Source organism: Drosophila grimshawi, unplaced genomic scaffold (genome assembly GCF_018153295.1).
Source record: "Drosophila grimshawi isolate 15287-2541.00 unplaced genomic scaffold, ASM1815329v1 contig_311, whole genome shotgun sequence".
NCBI lineage: Eukaryota > Metazoa > Arthropoda > Insecta > Diptera > Drosophilidae > Drosophila > Drosophila grimshawi.
The window spans coordinates 9705748-9724845 of NW_025063098.1; the positions used below are offsets into that span (position 1 = coordinate 9705748).

The 19098-nt window shown below is 38.8% G+C and overlaps 3 protein-coding genes across 3 annotated transcripts; 1 reads left to right on the forward strand and 2 right to left on the reverse strand.

Moving 5' to 3' along the window:
- The first annotated feature begins 234 nt into the window (after nucleotides 1-234).
- On the forward strand, nucleotides 235-7217 carry LOC6563959 (protein NASP homolog). Its single transcript, XM_001989798.2, has 5 exons — nucleotides 235-379; nucleotides 5223-5557; nucleotides 5627-6246; nucleotides 6314-6591; nucleotides 6652-7217. The coding sequence occupies exons 2-5, from the start codon at nucleotides 5247-5249 to the stop codon at nucleotides 6952-6954; spliced, it is 1512 nt and encodes a 503-aa protein (XP_001989834.1). The 5' UTR covers nucleotides 235-379; nucleotides 5223-5246; the 3' UTR covers nucleotides 6955-7217.
- LOC122322504 lies at nucleotides 1236-2672 on the reverse strand. Its single transcript, XM_043214998.1, is given in 2 exon segments — nucleotides 1236-2448; nucleotides 2535-2672. Coding segments are annotated over 2 exon segments (612 nt in total). The 5' UTR covers nucleotides 2671-2672; the 3' UTR covers nucleotides 1236-1972.
- On the reverse strand, nucleotides 7208-14816 carry LOC6563958 (AF4/FMR2 family member lilli). The gene is made up of 3 exons (XM_001989797.3): nucleotides 14754-14816; nucleotides 8384-9713; nucleotides 7208-7560 (listed from the first exon to the last, which is right to left on the reverse strand). The coding sequence occupies exons 1-3, from the start codon at nucleotides 14814-14816 to the stop codon at nucleotides 7223-7225; spliced, it is 1731 nt and encodes a 576-aa protein (XP_001989833.3). The 3' UTR covers nucleotides 7208-7222.
- Between the last annotated feature and the right edge of the window lie 4282 nt (nucleotides 14817-19098).

Here is a 19098-nt window from a genome sequence, read left to right on the forward strand (position 1 = left end):
CTGGACGATTGTCGATTACTTAGCCGGTTGGCAGGTCTTTAAATATCGATAGACAAAATCATTTAAGTATCTAATTCGAGTGTATTTGATCCATGAAATTAATTTTATTTTATTGTGTGTATATTTTGCACATTTGGTGTGGTTATTTAAATATATTTATCAACTGCTATCGATATATCGACCAGCAGCGAATTGCCTACTGAGTCAATGTGACCGTCTATGTTTGCAATAGATATCGATAAACAAGCGCTAATTCCGCTGTCTTCTTTAGCATTTCGCGGTGCTTGCTCCTATAATTTTCGCAAATAAACGTAATTAAAGTGTTTTCTGCGTGTGCAAACTCAACAAAATTGTTTCAGAGCAATACAGCAACACACAAGTAAGTTACAGCTAAATGTTAAATGTGAAAAGTGCCCAAATCGGGCGCATGAATTCACACACACAAAATACGCTGCACGCACACCAATACACGTGCAGAAATGCGAATTTTGCGAATCTGATGCGATTAACACTTGCAATTGTATTTGTAATTCTTGTGTGTTAACTTAATTTCCAATTGCGCTACTGCCTGCCAGCCGGTGTGTGTCTCTATTAGCGCGGGCGGCTTGTGACGAATGGCGGGCTTCACACACACATACGTACACATACACAAGCTGTGCGACGCGCGCACAAAACACACACAGACACGCACGCACTCACACAGGTGAATGAACTTTTTTGCGTTGTTTTGTAATCTCGATCTTTTTGCCAAACACATATATGACACTTATGCATGTGTGTGTGTGTGCAGCATACATGTCTAATTGTTTTGAGTGCGTGCTAATAAAAAAAATCGAGCCATTTTATCATATTTGCTTTGTGAAGATCCTCGCAGCCAGTGTTGCTCACTCAATTTTGCACATGCATTTTGGCTCTCCTCCGACGAAATTGTCGCACACGTTTTCGATACATTTCATTCCTTTTATTTATTTTTCGACGAGTTCATTTGCATATTTGTATAAATTGTTTCCACAGCAGCAGCAGTTACTGCTGTTCTCAATGTTAATGAACTTGCGTTCGCATTTTGTATTTTTTTTATTTTTTATTTTGCAATACATATTTAATAAACATTGGACAGATGTGTCGCCTGGATATTTATTGATCGCATTCAGAGTCGCATTTCACATACCCTACCCAGAATTAAATAGGCAGGTTAATATTTTTTTTTAAAGAAATTTCAATTTTGTTGTATTTAATATAATTTAGTTTTTAAGGCAAAGCGTTTGCATAAAAATACACTTGTTGGTTTTTTGTTGTTTTGTTTTCATACAAATACAATAAGTTTTGTAAACCATAGTTTAAAGCACTCTATAGTATAGTTAGTATATATATATATATATACTTTTGATAGTTATATTTATTTTACCTACATATTTATTTGATGAACTGCGAACAATTGTACTCCGGAACATTATTATGTATTATGTAATCGGAGGCTGGCCCAATAACTTGACTTTTGTATTAGTTTTTTTTTGTTAGAAATAGCGCTAGGCAAGCGAAATTGTTGTTACTACATAGTTAGTTAAGCACTTCGAAGCGAAAGCCCTGGCTCGTTAATAAATTCCGCAAATATTTTAAATTCCCCATATTTAAGTGTAGATGTTTAGAGTTGCTAAATTTAAGTATATATAAATATAATGTATACAAAAAAGGTGCTTCGTTTAAGGAGAGTAAGGGAGATAATCGTAAATTTGATTTACATTAAGTTTGAGACATCATTTAATAGGTATAATTAAGTATAGTATATAATAAGAAAAAGGCAATTCAATTTGTTGCGATACTTTCATATTTGGTACGTTTGCCAACACTGTGAAAAGGACGCGCGCGCGCTTTTTCAAATTCAACGAAATCACTCATTTGATCAATCAGTGTTGACAAAGAAGTAGAAGAGACAGATCAAGTATAATTAGGTTGGGGAGTTGAATGGGGAAGCTCAGAGTATATATTTGCCCTTGCCCCGATGCTCCGCTTGCCGCGTCGACGTTGTAGTGGCGCCACCAAGCAAGTAACTGGCGCTGGCGGCGCCACTGCTGTTGCTGCTGTTGGTGCTGCCGTAGCTGCCATAATAGCCATCATAGCCATCGTAGCCATCATAGCTGCCATAGCCGCCGAGCGGCAGGGCGTTTAGCTAAATCATCAGTGCCGAGAACGGGTTATAGCGCATAATCTTCGACAGCAGTATCCACAGCACTGATGTTATTGCGCACAACACCACGCCGCCCCATCCCAAATCCAGACTCCACGACGTGAGAAAGACTCGTGCGCCCAGCAGCGGCTTGGCCACAATGGCCACACCGCCCGGACGCGCCACAATGCCATCGACGGTGCCATCGTAATCGCTGTCCAGCATCGGGCGTCCCTGCTGTCGCTTAAAGTGGATTATCATCAGCGTGAACAGCGCAAACAATGCTGCAAATAAGTCCGAGAACAAGTTGCCATCATCAGTTGAATGTGGTTGGTTTTGCGGATTATTTGGGTTTGGTTGTTGCGCTCACCTGCCAGCAGATACATGACGCCCGTAATGAGTATGGCACTTATTTGGCGCTGGCAGACGCCAAAGGCGCCAACCAGAGCGGCACTGCCCAATATGATGAGGCAGACCAGTGAGCAGGATATCGACAGGTTTTGCATTCCTAGTAAAGGAACATTTCTTAATTAGTTGCAGTCCATATTTAATATAATAATACACAAAAATAAACATAAAATGCAATTGGGGAGCATTTACAAAGGCTAAGGATTCAGAAATGGTTCAGGTTGTTCTGCAGAGCAAAGCTTTATGCAACAATTTATTTATTTTCAACTAATACCACTCGACATACAATAATAAATTAAATTATACTAAAAATATAATTTAATATTGAAATTTAAATTACAAAAAATAAAAAAGATTAAGGTTTAAGGTGAACATACATAAATACATATCTACACACATAGTTGGAGCAAGTAAATATATAAGTATTTGCATAATATATGTATATACATTACATAATGTGTATTTTTATATAACAAGTGTAAATGGCTCAGATGTAGATGACCATGACCCCTAGTCCCCACAAGAATTTCGAACTTTCTATAAGAAATGTTCAAGCAATCGTAATATAAATTATACCTAATATAAAATATATAATATAATACATTATAAACTTAACCGTCTAGTGCCCAAGATCGCCTTTAGAAGGCCAAAGTTTATTTTCGTACATATTTGCTTTTTAGTAAGACGTATAAAAAGTTCGGCTACACTTTTTTTTTTGCCATACGAAGTTTTGTTTTTACAATATTCATTTCCAACTGCGACAACAGTTTTTTATTTAAATATTTTTTAAATTAACACTTTGCAAAATAATTATTTTGTCCAACTTTCACCAATTATCAGCTTCATATGAGTGTGACAGATATGTGTGACAGTATATGTTGAAAACGACAAAGAATACATTATTGGGGTTCCCCAAATAAAAAGAAAAAATTTAGCAAAACGCCAATTTTTAAGTCATTAAGCGAAAAATAAACTCAAGTCGTGTAAATGGCGAACTTGGCCACCAGATAGTTAAAGTCAATTTTCTTGATCATTTAATGCTCATTATACTTAAGGCATTTATCATAACAATTCCTATGAATATTTCATTTAAAAATTGTATAGAATTCTTCAACACAAACGAGAAAAAGTTTATATCTCATCACAAATTTGTTCATTGTATTTAGGCAGAGTTTCAACTTATTCTCAGCTTAGCAATTTTGTTTTCGTTTTAATCCGTGAGTAGCACCAAAAATGCAAAAGGCATTATTTGCCATGTTGATTTTCCAATTTTGTCCATAAATTATTGTATGTATGCTTTCTGAAATGCTTTGGTTATCATAAAGATACATCTTATGATTGAAATAGTTTAGTTAGATAGAAGTGGAAAAGTTGAATCATTATATGAATGAACTCGATTTAATTTATATCTTCTGCTATTTTTTACTTTAACAATATTATTTCTCAATGTCGCTTTGCAGCCTTAGTTTGTCTACGTGTATTTTCCTGCACCTGGGACAAAATACACTCAAACAAAAAACCGCAATAAAAATGCATTTACCCCTTGTATTGTTGCACTGAGTGTGCCAATTAAAGTCAGCGCCACCAAGCCAAAGTCGAGTATAAAACTAACTCACCAAAACCCAAAGTGGCAATTGCGATTTACAACGTTTGGGTGTGGGCCATAGGTGGCACATGCCCCAAATCACATCATGGCCTAATTTTTTTTTGCGCTTTCTGTTTGTGTTCTCTGGCACGATATGTCTCGCTTAAGGCGGAGGGGTTAGGAGGAGCAGGAGGGATGGGATGGACACGTGTGTGGTTCGATATCGACAATGGCTTGGCGTGGAACTTAGTTTGCAACTATTGGTGCTATTAATTGTTGTATTGTCATTTGTTGTGTCGTATTTCTTTTTTCTGCTTAATGTACTCCAAGGATTTGAAGAGAAAGTCTCGGTCCGGCAAACTTTCCATTGGGGATTAGTGTTAATGACTTGTGAAATGTGCGGGCAGAGCAAAGGCAGCGATTTAAGCCACAATGGATGAAGTGAATCGCTGAGCCAAGTGAAATGAATGAATGCTGTGACAGTTTTGGGCATCAGGCTAATTGGCGTTATTAGATAGATTGAGTAAAGTGGTTTTTCTTTTTACGATTGATATTTGCGTTTGCCGATCTCTCTACATACATCTAAAGTGACGTCTAGGGCACAATCTCTACATACGTTGCTAGTGGTGGTGGTTGTGGTGTTGGCGGGAGGAGGAGGGTAATTATATATATATGTGTGTGTGTGTGTGTGTGGATAAATGAAAGATAAAATACCAAACTGCCAAGTGTAACATTAAAACAAATCAATTGAAATCATAATGGATTTACAAAATAATTATGAATTTGTGTATTAATTTTGAAAGTCATTAAACTTAATTAGTATTTCCATTTCCCATTTTAAAAGTGTCAACTGTTAATGATAATTCAAGAAGCTAAAAAAGCAATTGAAGAAATTATAATTTATGTAAAAATAGGACTCTATTTCCAAAATAATTCAAAGAATTTTTTGCATTTCCCATTCTACAAGTGTCAAGTATTTAGCTAGGTCTAGTTTAAAAATAAAAACAAAAAGACATGATCAATTTAATAATGAATATCATTTAATTAAAATCGGTCTTTTTACAGTCAACTTTCACAAGCAACGCTGAAATGTCTGCCGAAGCTGAAGCAATTGTCACAACGGCTGCTGCCGATGCAACATCAGAGAAGACAGTCGTCGAGCCCGTCGCCGCGGATACGACGCCGGACGATGCGCCGTCGGAGCAAGGCGCATCTGGCGGCAAGGCGGAACAGGAGCGTGCCGAGAAGATACTCAAGGGCAAAGAGCTGTTCAGTTTGGGATCGCGTAACTTTCTGGTCAAGAGCTATGACGAGGCAGCCGATGAGCTGAGTCAAGTGTGCCAGCTATACGAGGAGGTCTACGGCGAGCTGGCCGATGAACTGGGACAGCCACTGCTGCTGTGAGTAATGACGATGTCACAAGATTATATCTGGGCAGATAATATAATAATTTTATATGTTTCTTGTAGGTATGCCAAGTCTTTGATTGCCATGGCGCTAGATGAGAACAAAGTGATTGATGTGCCCGATGAGGCGGCCGACGATGATGAGGATGTGGACGATGATGAGGACGACGAGGATGAGAAGGGCGACGCAAATGGAGAGAAACCAGCGTTGGCAAAGGCGGCCAACGGTGCCACAAATGGCGAAAAGCTCCATACCATTAAAGAAGGTGTTGCCGATGAGGCAGATTCCACAGGCGATGCTGGGCAGTCTAAGGACGATGAGGCCGCAGGAAGCTCGAAGCCACCGACAGGCGTGGATGAGGTGAGCAGCAGCAATGGAAATGCAACTGCCACAACTAGCAACGATGATGAACGTCCCAGCACCTCTAATGGCGAGGTGACAGCCAGCACCAGCAACGGAGCAGCAGCAGCCAGCATGGATGTGGACCAGGCCGAGGAAGACACCGAGGAGGGCGAGGGTGTCGCCGGCAGCCTTCAGTTGGCCTGGGAGATACTCGAAGCGGCGGCCAAGATCTTCTCGCGCCAAGGTCTCAGCGGTCTGACCTACCTGGCCGATGTGCAAACGGAACTGGCCAACATTGAATTCGAAAATGGTATTCTGGATGCGGCACGCGAGGATTATGGTTAGAATTCACATCATATTTGGGTCGTTCTTTCCCATTAAGCTTTATGTTTTAATTTTTTGTGCAGAGAAAGCGCTGAAGATTCACGCGGAGCTGCCCAGCCAGAATCGTCGTGCGCTCGCCGAGCTGCATTACAAGATCGGTCTTACCTATCTGATGCAGCAGCTGAATAAGGAGGGCGCCGCAGCCCTGCGCAATTCGAGCGTCCTCATCGAGGAAGAAATTGCCGAAATCAAGAATAAGGCGAATCCCAGCGAGCGCGAGAAGAACAACATGCTCGACTTGGAGGAGACCAAACAAGAGATTCTCGTCAAGATACAAGAGATCGAGGACACCCAAGCGCAGGTGAGTCCCAGTTGAACATAAAACGATAAGTGATGCTCACTATTCCAATTTCAATTGCAGACTATAGCCGAGGTGCGCGCCGCTTTGGACAGCTACATCAAACCCATGGGCAGCAGCAGCAGCAAGAGTGTTGTAGATGCTGCTGCCTCCTCTTCGACAGCAGCTGCTACCGCTGTCAATGGTGCTGCATCAAGTTCATCATCGTCCACGGCATCGTCGGTGGCGGCGGCATCCTCGTCAGCCATCAGCAGCAGTTCGGCCAAGCCCACGGATATCACGCATCTGATCAAGCGCAAGAAGCCCGAAGAGCCCAGCTCGGAGGCTGAGGCTCTCTGCTCGCCGGCCAAGCGTGCTGCGGTTTAGATACCTTTCCAAACTGCACATTCCAGTTAAACACACGCACACACCAACACACACACCCATAAACACATCAGTTACTTTAAACTCACACACACACACACATGCTTTTCTTTCCCCGTATCCTATTTAAGTTTATATGCTTAATGTTTTTTCCTGTTTTACACCAATCATTTTCTATAAGTCTGTGTAACATTACAATCACAATTAGTGCTAAGTGCATAAGTACATAAAATAATGTTTTTATACTATTAAAAAGAAAGAAAACAAGAAACTAAAGGTTGCTTTCAAAAACGAACGTGTTGTGTGTGACAAGGATTGGATTTAGATTTGGCTTGGTTGGGGCAGGATTGCGGCCCCAATACGTACTCAGATGCGGCTGCAGTGTGATGGCCTGGGACTCACTGTGCTGCCAGTCGTTGCGCTGCTCCTCGCCACGCGCATTCTCCATGGACCCGGCCAGGTAGTTGACACACGGCGGTGCACCGCGCGGAAACTTTGGATTACGGCGCAGCTCCTGCAACTGCTGCATCGGCAAATCGATGCACAGTGTCCAGATGCCGCCGTGCATCGGCACCAAAAATACTGAATCGCGTCGAAAACGATGATCGGCTTAGGAATAAACATATGGAAATATATATAGAATTTACATATTAACATTAACACAATTGGAGTGGATTAATTTTGTTCATGAGTTTCCTTTTAAGAAGGAAAAGTCCAACGTGCTCATTGAGGAAGTAATGACCGAGCTCAAGAATAATGAGAATACTTATTTATTTCTGTGTCGAAATGTTGTTTTTTCTCCACATCCATCAAAAGTATAAGAGTCCTTCAGTTACTTAATTTTATTGACACAATTTTTAAACTGCATTTCTACTAGCCCAAGCTTCAAAGATATTTTTAAAGTCATTTACAATCATTATACCCTTCTAAAGGATTTTATATTATTGTCAGAAATTTTGTAACGCATTGACGGAGACGTCTCCGATTCCATAAAGTATATATACTATTGAGCAGTATTTCTAGACAAGTCGGTATAGTCATGTCCATCTGTCTGTATTTTTTTATACAAAATCAGTTTTGAAGCTTTTTTGATGGAACTTGTATCAGAACCCGCCTGATCACCGTCGACATTGGACTTATTCTTGTTTAATCTCCGGCGTGCCGAAGATAACCGGGAATTGTTCTTTTCATTTACAATGACTTTAAATTCGTTTTTTCAAGTTTTGAGTATAACACAGTCAGTTGTATCTCTTGAATAATTTATCAATTTATTGTTGCATTAAATCTGACTTAAAAGTTGAATTTATGTACATATAATATATATTCAAATTGTCGGAGATGTTGTAGCTGAAAAATTTGCTACAGGACAATTTGCATTTATTGGGAGACAGTTTGCGAGCAGTAAGCAATTGTTTTTTGGTTGGAAACCTACCTCTTTTGTCCGGCTTGAGCATGGCCACCTGCTCATCGAGGAGCCACTCCAGATGCAGACCGGATCGATTCGAATAGCGATCCAGACTGTTGCGATCCCACGTCACGTGCTCCCAGTGGTCAGTCATGATGGCGGCACACAACATGGCCGTCGCACTGGTGGTCATCAGCAGTGTGACAAAGAGGAATAAAACCGGAGGTGGTCCCATGCAGCAACTTGAGCAACAGGCGCTGGCGCCCGTACCACTGCCCATGCCTAATCCGTCCATGTGTGAGCTGAGCGATGTGGATGTGTCTAAGGCGGCGCCGCCACCAGCCGCACTGCCACTCCCCCGTCGCTGTATTACCTTGGCGCAGCTGTTTTGCCTGAGTAGGATGCTGTTGCTTCGCCTCAGACTCTCAACGGCGGCGGCAGCTGCCGCTGTTGTCGCTGCGTTGCCGGCGGCGTCAAACTGCAAGGAACCCCCAACGACGGAAGAGGGATGCTCATAAATGCTATTGTGTCGACTGGGTGCAAAATAGTAGCAAGTGGTTTGTCGTGGCGCCAACTCCGTTAGCTCTGGGCCACCAGGCAGCTCCTCATTGCTGCTGGAGTAGACAATCGATTGCTTGAACTGATTCGAATAGCAGTTCTGCTTGAAGGATTGCGACGATTGTTGCTGTTGCTGCTGCTGCTGTTGCTGTTGCACGTAGAGTGCCTCGTAGTCACAGTGTTGGGGATTGCGATAGATGACGGGCCAGGAGCGTGTCGTCTTTGAGTTGTGGCTATAGCGATTGGTCGTCGTTGGATTCGCTGTGATTGTGGCAGCGGCACTGCAATGCTCCTCCACCAGCGGTGTCAGCTCATTGGGCACCTCACCAATATCGCCAATGGACTGTTGCTGCTGCTGTTGCTGGTCCAGTTCCTCCTGCTGCTTCTCCTCTAGTTGTGTGGTTGTCGCCAGCTGGCGTTGCAACACATTCTTGCCGCTGCCACTGAGCACTGGCAGCTCTGCCGTCAGCAATGTGAAATCCTCCTCCTCGACCAGAGTGGCGCTGCCAACGGCTAAGCCTAAGCCTGGCGAGAAAATGCTGTTAGACGTGGGCTGTGATCGACTGCGCAGCAGCGTTATGTGTTTATTCGGTGCATCATGTTGTTGTTGTTGTTGTTGATGATGTTGATTTTGTTGTTGCTGTTGTTGTTGTTGCTGCTGTTGGTGGAGGCTGGTGGGCGATGTGATGCTCACCTCGGGCACACATCGAGCCGTCACCTTGTACCGGCTGCCGCTGCCAACGCTGACGCCGACGCCGACACCGACGCCGACAACGACGGCACTGCCAGCGTTGGCGCCCTTGGGCCGCACCAGTCATAAGTCTGAGCTGTCCCTTTTTTTGATCTTGTTCAGGCTCATGTGGTTCGTGGCGGTGGTTGTGGTATTTGGTTGTGGTTTTTGTATTGGGTTTTTTTTTGTTGTAGCTGTGCCTGTGGTGGTTGCTTGGATGTACTGATAGATGGCGCTGAAGGTGTTCTTTTGTTTTGTTTGGCTTTTTTGTTGCGTTTACTAAATTTTTGTGCGGCGCCTAAAAGTCTACTATGCAAAATGTAATCTTTGCTTTGTGCCACAAAAGAAAACTACTAGCGGCGTTTGTTGTTGTTTTAGTTGTTGTTTTAGTTGTTGGTTGTTGTTGCTTATCTTGCTACTTGTTGTTTCGGCAACAGTTTCAATTTGTTGTTGTTGCCTTTGCTTAACGTTAGTAGTAAGTTCTTGTATGTACCAATTTACAGTTATGTTTGTTTTTGACTTTGTTTGTTGTTGTTGTTGTTGTTTTCTTGTTCTTGTGTTATTTTTGATGATTTCTCGTTTTTGATTTTGTTTTATTTATTTTTACTACGTTTTGCAAATTTTTGTCTTAGTTTGAAGCTATAAAAAGAAAAGGAAAAGAGAAAACAAATGTACAACATGAGTTTTGAAGAGTTGAGAGACAGAGAGAAAGAGAGAGAGAGAGAGAGAGAGAAAGAGTCGAAAGTTGATTTTGATACAAATATATGGATAAAGCAGCTAAATACTGGTAGATATTCAAAGGTAATGTTAAATTGGATGCTACAAATTTTCAATCTATGTTTTAAGCAAAGCATTTCAATTAAGTGTGTGTGCGACTGAGACAGCGATAGTGAACATGACAAGCAACATTTATTTAAATTAGAGATTATAAATTTACAAATATTAAGAAATAATAAAATATCAAATAAATTGTATTGGCATATATAAATATATATATATGGTTATATATATATATATAAAACTCATTAGAAATAAAAAAGTTAGGTTTTGTTGTGTTACTATTGTTATTTTTTAAGACCTAAATAAGATGAAACAAAAAAGTTGTTGGGAGCTCTTTTTACCGCTTATAAGGTGACCAAGAAACCCCGAAATAAACTTTATCTGCTTTGGAGTGGTTTTGGGCACTAAATGATTATTAAAAACAATAAAGAACATTTAACTTTGACACGTTAAGGACTCTATACAGTTACTTATTAGAGTTCACCTGGTTACAGTTTAATTTATTTGTTTTTAAAGCTGCCCGTTCACCTGTATGTCACCTATATATGATATAGTAGTCGCGTGACAATTGTTAAAAATGTAGAAAGCACAGCCGGTTTCGAAAAGAATAACATTTTCGTGAGTAGCTTATTCACAATATATATATATATATATATATATTATTCCATAATTGTTGTTGTGCGTTTCTGTCAAAAGAAAATAATAATACCCCTTGCAATATTGACAAGAAAAAAGCCGGAAAAGCCCCGTATCATATGTCCTTATTATACTCATTTAACGATGCTCTAGTGTCATCTGGGCTTAATGTTGGCTTGTATATATACACATACATATATTACAACATCTACGATATGTGTGCATGCCTGAGAGCTGTTTGTATTATGAAATAATGTACCCGTTAATGCATTTGAGGTGTCTGCATTTAAATGACAGCTCATAACAGATTTTTCGCTTTATAATTAAAAGGGGTTTAAGAAAGTGAAATGTGCTTCTGAATTGTTTAAGTTCACAATGCACATGGTCAATTTATGTAGATACTGTAAGCCTTGCCGTAAAATCTGAAAATAATATCGATCTGGTGGTTTTCCGGTGTAAGCCCGGTTCAAGTAAACCAATAACATTCCCATAAACAACCAATTCACAACAGTTTTAGTTGGACTGACTTTGATTTGTAAACATCAGCACAGTTATAATATAATAAATCTCAACTAGGTCACATAAATTATAAGCATAATGGGATTTGTCTTTTGCTATGATTAGCTGTAGATGCGCGTTGAATAATAAGCAGCTTGATTGCATTTGCAATTCCAAGCACAATGACCTGAAACTAATTCAATTTGATGGTGCCAGAATTTCATTTCATTCGCGAAACTCGCGAAATTTAGAAATTCAATTGTGCCATTGCGCCAGGTAGAGCTGAAATCGCCTATCGTCCTTTTCGCCGTACTCTGCGTCCCTGTGCTGCCCTGACCCGAATCCGGAGAATGTGTCCTGCATTTTGCATGAGGAGGGGCCCACAACCTCAACGCTCAGCGGAAATCCGCTGGTATGTGCGACTTTCTCCTCTTTCCCCATCCGATTGCCTATCTTCATGCTTGAAATATCAATTTATGCCAGATTTTAAGGGCCAGCGTCATTTTCGTTGGCCACTCAGTCCCATACACATTATATGTATGTGTGTATGCATTTTTGACAGGTCTGTATACACCATGTTAGAACCCAACTATTTATCATAGTTACACATTTACATATATATGCGGGCAGTCTGTGCTGCTCTGCTTTCCTTGCGGTCAGCAGCTTGAGTTGCAAGTGCGCCTGGAAAACCGCATTTGCGGTTTAATTTTCCTTCTGTTCTAAATGAAGTTAAATAATTGACATAACTTTAATAAAAAAATTAGGTTTTGGTTTTCATTTCGTTTAAATTTACTTATCTTCTTTTAAGAGCAGTGATGCAATTATATAAATACAGGATTTTGCAAGGGGGTTCACAGATGGCACCTGCCTCGTCTACATCTAAACTTAACATAGACGCAAATTGGCATAGATTTAACATTATACAAACAAAAAATACGGGAAATTAGCTAAATTTAGCATTTAAATCCATTTAAATCGCACCAAGAAACCACAAGGAAGAATGTCGAGAGAGCTCGACTAGGAGCCTCTTTACCTATCAAGAGTCGTGAAAGTCTTACATATTGAGACTATCTCTCATTGTAGGTATCTATGTGTGTTTTAATATTTATATCTATGTATAAATACAGCACACTTATACAGAGAATGCTTGTGTTTGCTGCTGCGTAATTTGGTAAATATGAATATACGATTTTCCCGCTGCTTCCAGTCGGCTGATGAAATTATTAAAGAAGAAAATGGAAATGTATGTAATATGCATTATGCTCAGTAGATGACAGCAAGATGATAAATTTTAATGGCCAACATGTAACATTATTATTAATGTAAAAAATGTGTTTCTTAATAATTACGAACAACTTTATATATTTAATGCTCATTTACTTTTCTTTCGTTTCTTTTCAACAAATTTAGGAATTGACAATTCATTTGAAACACATATTAATTTCTTTTACACTCTTTACTAAATACATACATAAAACTTTATTTGGTTTTATAAACAGTCAATATTGCAATTAATTGTGCAATTGAGAGCACTGCTGACTAAACCTTTAATGCTGCTAAGAATAATATTTCTATGAGTTTTCTAGTAAATTACAGCTTTATACTAAGTAACTATAATTGAAATAAATAATCTTCATAAATAATTATTTTTTCTTTGTATAATTTCCCCACATTTAATTGGATATTCAAAAGTCTATCTGTAAGTGACGATATACAAATTTTGGATAAGAAATCAAATCTTTTCGTATTTTGTATTTTTAATCAGTTACCCTAAAAGTATGTGAAGTTAATTAGAAGTGAAACTCATTTTTCTATGATAGTACATTATCTGTCAATTCACAATAGTATAAATCAATAGCCATTTAAAATTTCGAGCTTTTCATACGCAGAAAATTTGTTATTTGAATGATAAACCAATTTATCATGCTTGTTCGTGTTGTAGTAATTGTAATAATGATTAGATTCTTTTTACTAACGCTTAAAGTTTTCTCATGCAGTTGTTGCAAACATGTCAGTTTTCAAGTTAGTTAAGGTGGTGTGATTCTGACTGGTTCTTTTAGCAGCTGCGTACGTGACGTGCTCTGGGTAGATGTGAAAGTGCCACACTTCCTTTTGGAATACATTTGTTCGCTCGTATAGTTTGCTCAATATTTAATGCAAACGAAATAAAGTGGCAGGCAAATCTGTTGCATATTTGCATAATTGACGAGCTGCTGATCACTTGTGTGTGTGTGTGCCTTTGGTCGGTTGCAGGTAAATCCACCTTTGTACAGATGGAGTCTTTCCACAAATTAATAAGCACGTTTAAAATAGCTTGAGGCTTGCCACTGTAACTGAATTGATTGCTCTGTGTTTCAGTTTCAACTGTTGGCATGAAAATAACTCAATTAACTCGTCATTCGCATTTGTCGTCGTTGTTTCTGTCACCTGGCACCTGACCCATCACTACCTCCACAGCTCAATACCACAGACTCACGCATTGCAATTGCACACATACACCACACACACACACACACAGCTGCATTGCTGTGTGTACGTGAGTGAGTTGTAAAACTTTGCAGTTGTCTGCATGTTTAAAATGGGGCAGGGAGTACAGAACTTTGTCCTGGTCTTGCTCGGGTCTTAGTGGTCGAGAACAGTTTGCAATGTTTACGCTTCTAATGGGAAAAAGGGAAACAAAAGTTTTGACATTAATGAAGCTACAGATACTCTTAGTTTAAGCCTTTTATGGTTGAACCATGACTGAGGATTAAATATTGCATTCCTCTGAATCGTAAAGAAAGAAAATTACGGATCTAAAATTTGTGGCTAGTTAAAAATGGGGAAAAATGTACAATGAAGCTGTACAAAGTTTTATGTAGAGAGTAGGCTATTGGCACCTATATAGTATATATATTCGTAATTTGCATCAACCGACGAGATTTGTCAGTTCGAATAAAAAAGCTGCTCTCAGAGATCTATAAGAGCTAGGAATATCAATTTGGAATATAAGTTCTCGATAACTGCCCTCTGTTTGCGAATATCGATATAAATCGATTTCCGATAGCAAAAAAAGGCTCAATTGTAAAGATTTGGCCCACAAATTGATTTATATTATATCTAGGCACATAATTAATCAACTGTTACAATTTTTATTAATAACGGATAAGAAGTGAAAAGTTTGCCAAACAAAATGTTCTTTCATATTGAACTTACAACTATCTTCATGCCAACATTCCGCTTGGTATTCACGTATTTACCCGTGAAGCTCTCTCGCATAGAGCATTCAAAATGATTCTGTACGAATTTTATAAAAACTTTTTTAATTAAAAGTGCAATGGTCAATAAAGTTAATGAAATTGTTAATGCTTAATTTATTACTCTCGTTATTTTGACATATTTGGGATGGATATTTATATCCCTGCAGTGGGCAGTATAATTATGTCGTTAGCTGGTTTATGCAGTAAGCATCGGTCCTCCTCCTATAGGAGAAATTGCATTTACAATTTGCAGCATTCATTGAATGGATTCCCATTTCCCATGGAAAGTATCGACTAAAGTCATTTCATGTGCAACATGTGCAACAATTGCCGGCAGTCTTGTGGAACAGTAATTTTTCCGTAGTGCGGCATTTTTTATGCATGTAATTAAAATGACACTTTATTACACTCACACACTTGTACACACAAACAAATACACTGGTACACACACACACACACACACACACACACAAACAGATACACACTTGTGCAAGTGACAGGCAAGCTGATTGCGCATTTTGTTGGTATTTCCGTTGTTGTTGTTGCCTTGGAAACGCTGTTGCCTTGACAATTAACGGCGGGCCCAACAACTATTTTTGTTTTTAGCTCGCTCCCCCTTCGCAAGGGGTCACCATGAATTAGCCAAGGCAGACAAAGTCACGCCCTGCCCATGCCCCTGGCCCCACACCTCGTACTGCAAATGACGCAATGCAAATGGGCAATATTCAGCGCACATTTTCCAAGAGAAAATGCTCGTTGCGTCGCCGAGAAAAGTTGCTGCTAAAGTTTTGTTTATGTGCCACGCTGGCTTTTTGCGCTTCCAATTTAGCGCTTTTCGCTTTTCTGAATATCATCTCGTCTGCCGACTTTTAGCAGTAAAATCTCTATGCATTTCTGAATTGCAGCCAACTTATGTGCTCAGTATTTTCACGCTAATTAAAAATTATTTCGTGGAATTCCAATTAAATTATGTGCATAAGTCAGGCTGAAGGCGTGCAATTTTTTTTTTTTAATCAAAAGTTGGACTTCAAGTTAAAAGCATTGCTGATTACGGTTGTTATAATTCCATTGCGTAATTTTATGCACAAATTGCCCAATTGAGAAATTTGGTTAGTTATTTTGAAATGTTTATTAGTTCTCCGTAAATTTAATAATATAATCTGGATTACATTATGAATGGGCAGAAATTATGACGGATTGTTATGGAAAATTTATTATTATCTGAATTCTGGTGTATTTTCATGTAAAAACAAATCAAATATTTTAGCATTTCAAGTTAATGAAGGCAGCATTGATGCTGAACATTGAAAATCCACTTGGCGCTATTGGAAATGTACTTGGAATTACTTGAATAGGGTATCCCTAATATCTGTTTTTGATCGTCTACTGCTCCAAAACGAATTAATTTTAATTTTATTCTTATAGAAGTATATTTAATTGTTTTAATTTGAACGTACGAAAGATTTAATTTTTGGCTTTTAATTATTGCATAAAAATGATTATATACATTGTCAACAACCTACTAACCAAATTTGGTGAATGTAGCACTTCAATTTATACACTTTGTTTATACACTTTGTCTGAGCCGGGCCCAAATTAGTATATATTACAGGTTTCAAGTCAAGACAGAGAGACGAACGGATGAACGGACAGCATGATGGACACTTTTACTGTTCAATACTTTAAGCATTTGGTTTGAATTGGAAGCAAACTAGTTTTTCAAATAGTAATTTAGTGTAATTGAGCTCCCAGTTGTACAATTATATAGGATAACTTTGTTAAAATATTCTGATTCTAGTCAACAATACTTTGAAATTCATTGTTGAACAATTCTTTCAAATTTTGAGATTTATTAATCTCAATTTGCAATTGCTTAGATTATTTTAAATTTATTTACCAAAAGTTAAGAACTTCTCTAACCTAGTTTCGAGCTTGTGTCCCAAACCGGTCGATTTAGATATGAGGAAACAAACCACAAAATGTAAATATGTCAAGTTGACTGATAATAAATATTTGTAATTTATGTGCTATTAAATTACCCTTTCGTTTAAGGCTATTTTAAATTTCCTTAGTTACTGAGTTTTATCAATTTTCGAAGCTTTTATCGATGAATCTTATATCCATGACCTATAATTGAAGTATTTGAAGGCATGTAGACTTAATAAGTACATTATCAAATATGCTTCGTAATGTAGGAACGGATATTATAATTAAATGTATGGGGCATATGGCAAAATTGCTCTAGACACACACTACACATAATACATTTGGCCTAAATAAATAGTTTGTCTGTTGACTGCACGAACAGTCACACACACACTGACACACACAGAGAGAGAAAGACGCATTTATACGAACATATTCATATGTGGCAAGTGTTTTTTTAGCAATAGGAAAAGTAAACAACAGCCATAACCAGATAAAAGCAGTTAATTTTATGTACACACGCACACCCTAACACACACACACATACACACAAATACAGGCACACTCAAATCCACGTAGGCATTAAGCTGGAACTCTGTCAGAGCACTTCGAATGGTCCAAAAGGTTGCCATTAAATTTAAGTGGCCAGTTGGTGCAGTGGGAATGGGGGTTGGCTATGAAATGAAATGTGACAACGAAAATAGCGAACTAATTGCCGGCTTAGGGAGATCAACGGGATCCCGCCATGTCCGGTTGTAGCAATTACCGATTTGTTGCAGCAACCTTCGCTAACATTGCCCCACATTCGGTTGGCCGCCTGCCCAGCGAAAATGAAGTACACTTTTTTTTTTTTGGTTGTTGCAAATGTCGCTTCCGCTTATGGGCTGTGAGACAGAAAATGATATGAAATTTGCCAGCAGTGCCAAATTTAAACGCATTCAAGGCCGACATTTATGCACTTCTTTTGACAGTTATTTATAACTTTGGGGCGCCCCACATAGGAATTGATGTGATTTTTAACTATGGGCGCCTAGTTTTCATCTGTTTCCGTTTTCGTAGCAGTGACTCAAGGCCAAAGCCAAAGCCAAAGCCGAAACCGGAGCCAAACTCGTAAAGTTTGGCAGAGTTTTGCTTAATGCGCAGGCAGCATGAAAAATGTTACGACTCAAAGTGCTCCAAACTGAAATATCCTGATAAGCTTTGACTTCTCCTTCAAGCATTTTAGTAGTGGCAGCGGCGTTAAGAATTTTATGATGACACATCGGGCAAACGAAAGGAGCCGGAGGCTACAAAAATGAATAACCATACTGAATATCCTTTGTGAAATAGCCTTTTAAGTGATTTGGGAAAGGCGCTGCCAGCTAAAGAATACTCTCCTGATAAGCATGCCAATTTTTTTTTGTCAATTTCAATAAGAAAAAGAAACGCCTGCAAATTTTTAAACTTAAGTTTCTCTGGCTTATATTAAATATTTGATTAATTGCTTGACAATCAGAAAATACATGATGCTTAAGTTTTCTCTTTAGAAATTCATATCTTTGAGAAATAAATTTTCTGTTCAGTCACCTGTGGAACGCTGTGAATTCCTTGAATTTCCTTGAACACGATTCCCGATGGTACTTGAAATATGACGCAGCAAAAAAAAAAACACTTGTCCGGAGTATAACAAAAAACATATAAAAAGTCTTGAACTGGAGCCAGCATATACATAAAAAAAGAGATCACCAAACAATAAACATAAATTTATTTATGTTTAAAAGAAAAATAAATGTATATATGTATACCTTAAGAATGAAAACACTTTCTTAAAATCTTAGTCAAATCGTAGGATTTTGCAATTCTTCAATTAATTCTTCTGCTCAATAACTTTAAGAGCACAGCAATGCTAAACTGAAATCTCAGATTTTTAGAAAGATTGATTTTCTTAAAAATAAACTGCGCTGAATTTGTGGCAAAAATCATTGAAATTTTATAATTTTTGGATATCATTTTATCAGGCATAGTCAAGGCTGCCAAATGAAAATGCAACTGCTGTGGACTCTGCTGAGTTTGGGAAAAACACACATACCATTAAAGTTATATTTGAACAGATGTGTGTGTGTGTGTGTGAATGTGTGGGTGACTAGCGATGATGTCACACTGTCTGCTATGCGGGTCAATTTCAAAGAATGTATGTGACTATCGTCAAGACATGCCGAGGCTGCCGCAATTTTCCTCTTTTTCCGTCACAGAGAGCATTGTCAGCATTGCCCCGAAGCAGTGCTTGCCACCTCACCCCCCTCTCATTACTCCTTACTTCCCCATGCCACCCACCCCTTTATCTTGCTTGGCAACACGATTCTTCACTCTGTGAGGGATTAGGTGCTGGCATCCTG

Bases quoted from the DNA above. Each gene is read 5' to 3' on its own strand.
- LOC6563959 (XM_001989798.2), top strand. From the start codon at position 5,247: ATGTCTGCCGAAGCTGAAGCAATTGTCACAACGGCTGCTGCCGATGCA. The intron at 5,558-5,626 runs GTGAGTAATGAC...TGTTTCTTGTAG, and splicing joins CTGGGACAGCCACTGCTGCT to GTATGCCAAGTCTTTGATTG. The intron at 6,247-6,313 runs GTTAGAATTCAC...TTTTTTGTGCAG, and splicing joins TGCGGCACGCGAGGATTATG to AGAAAGCGCTGAAGATTCAC.
- LOC6563958 (XM_001989797.3), bottom strand. From the start codon at position 14,816: ATGCGAGAGAGCTTCACGGGTAAATACGTGAATACCAAGCGGAATGTT. The intron at 9,714-14,753 runs GTAAGTTCAATA...GTGCGGCCCAAG, and splicing joins ATGTTGGCATGAAGATAGTT to GGCGCCAACGCTGGCAGTGC. The intron at 7,561-8,383 runs GTAGGTTTCCAA...TTTATTCCTAAG, and splicing joins GCTCAAGCCGGACAAAAGAG to CCGATCATCGTTTTCGACGC.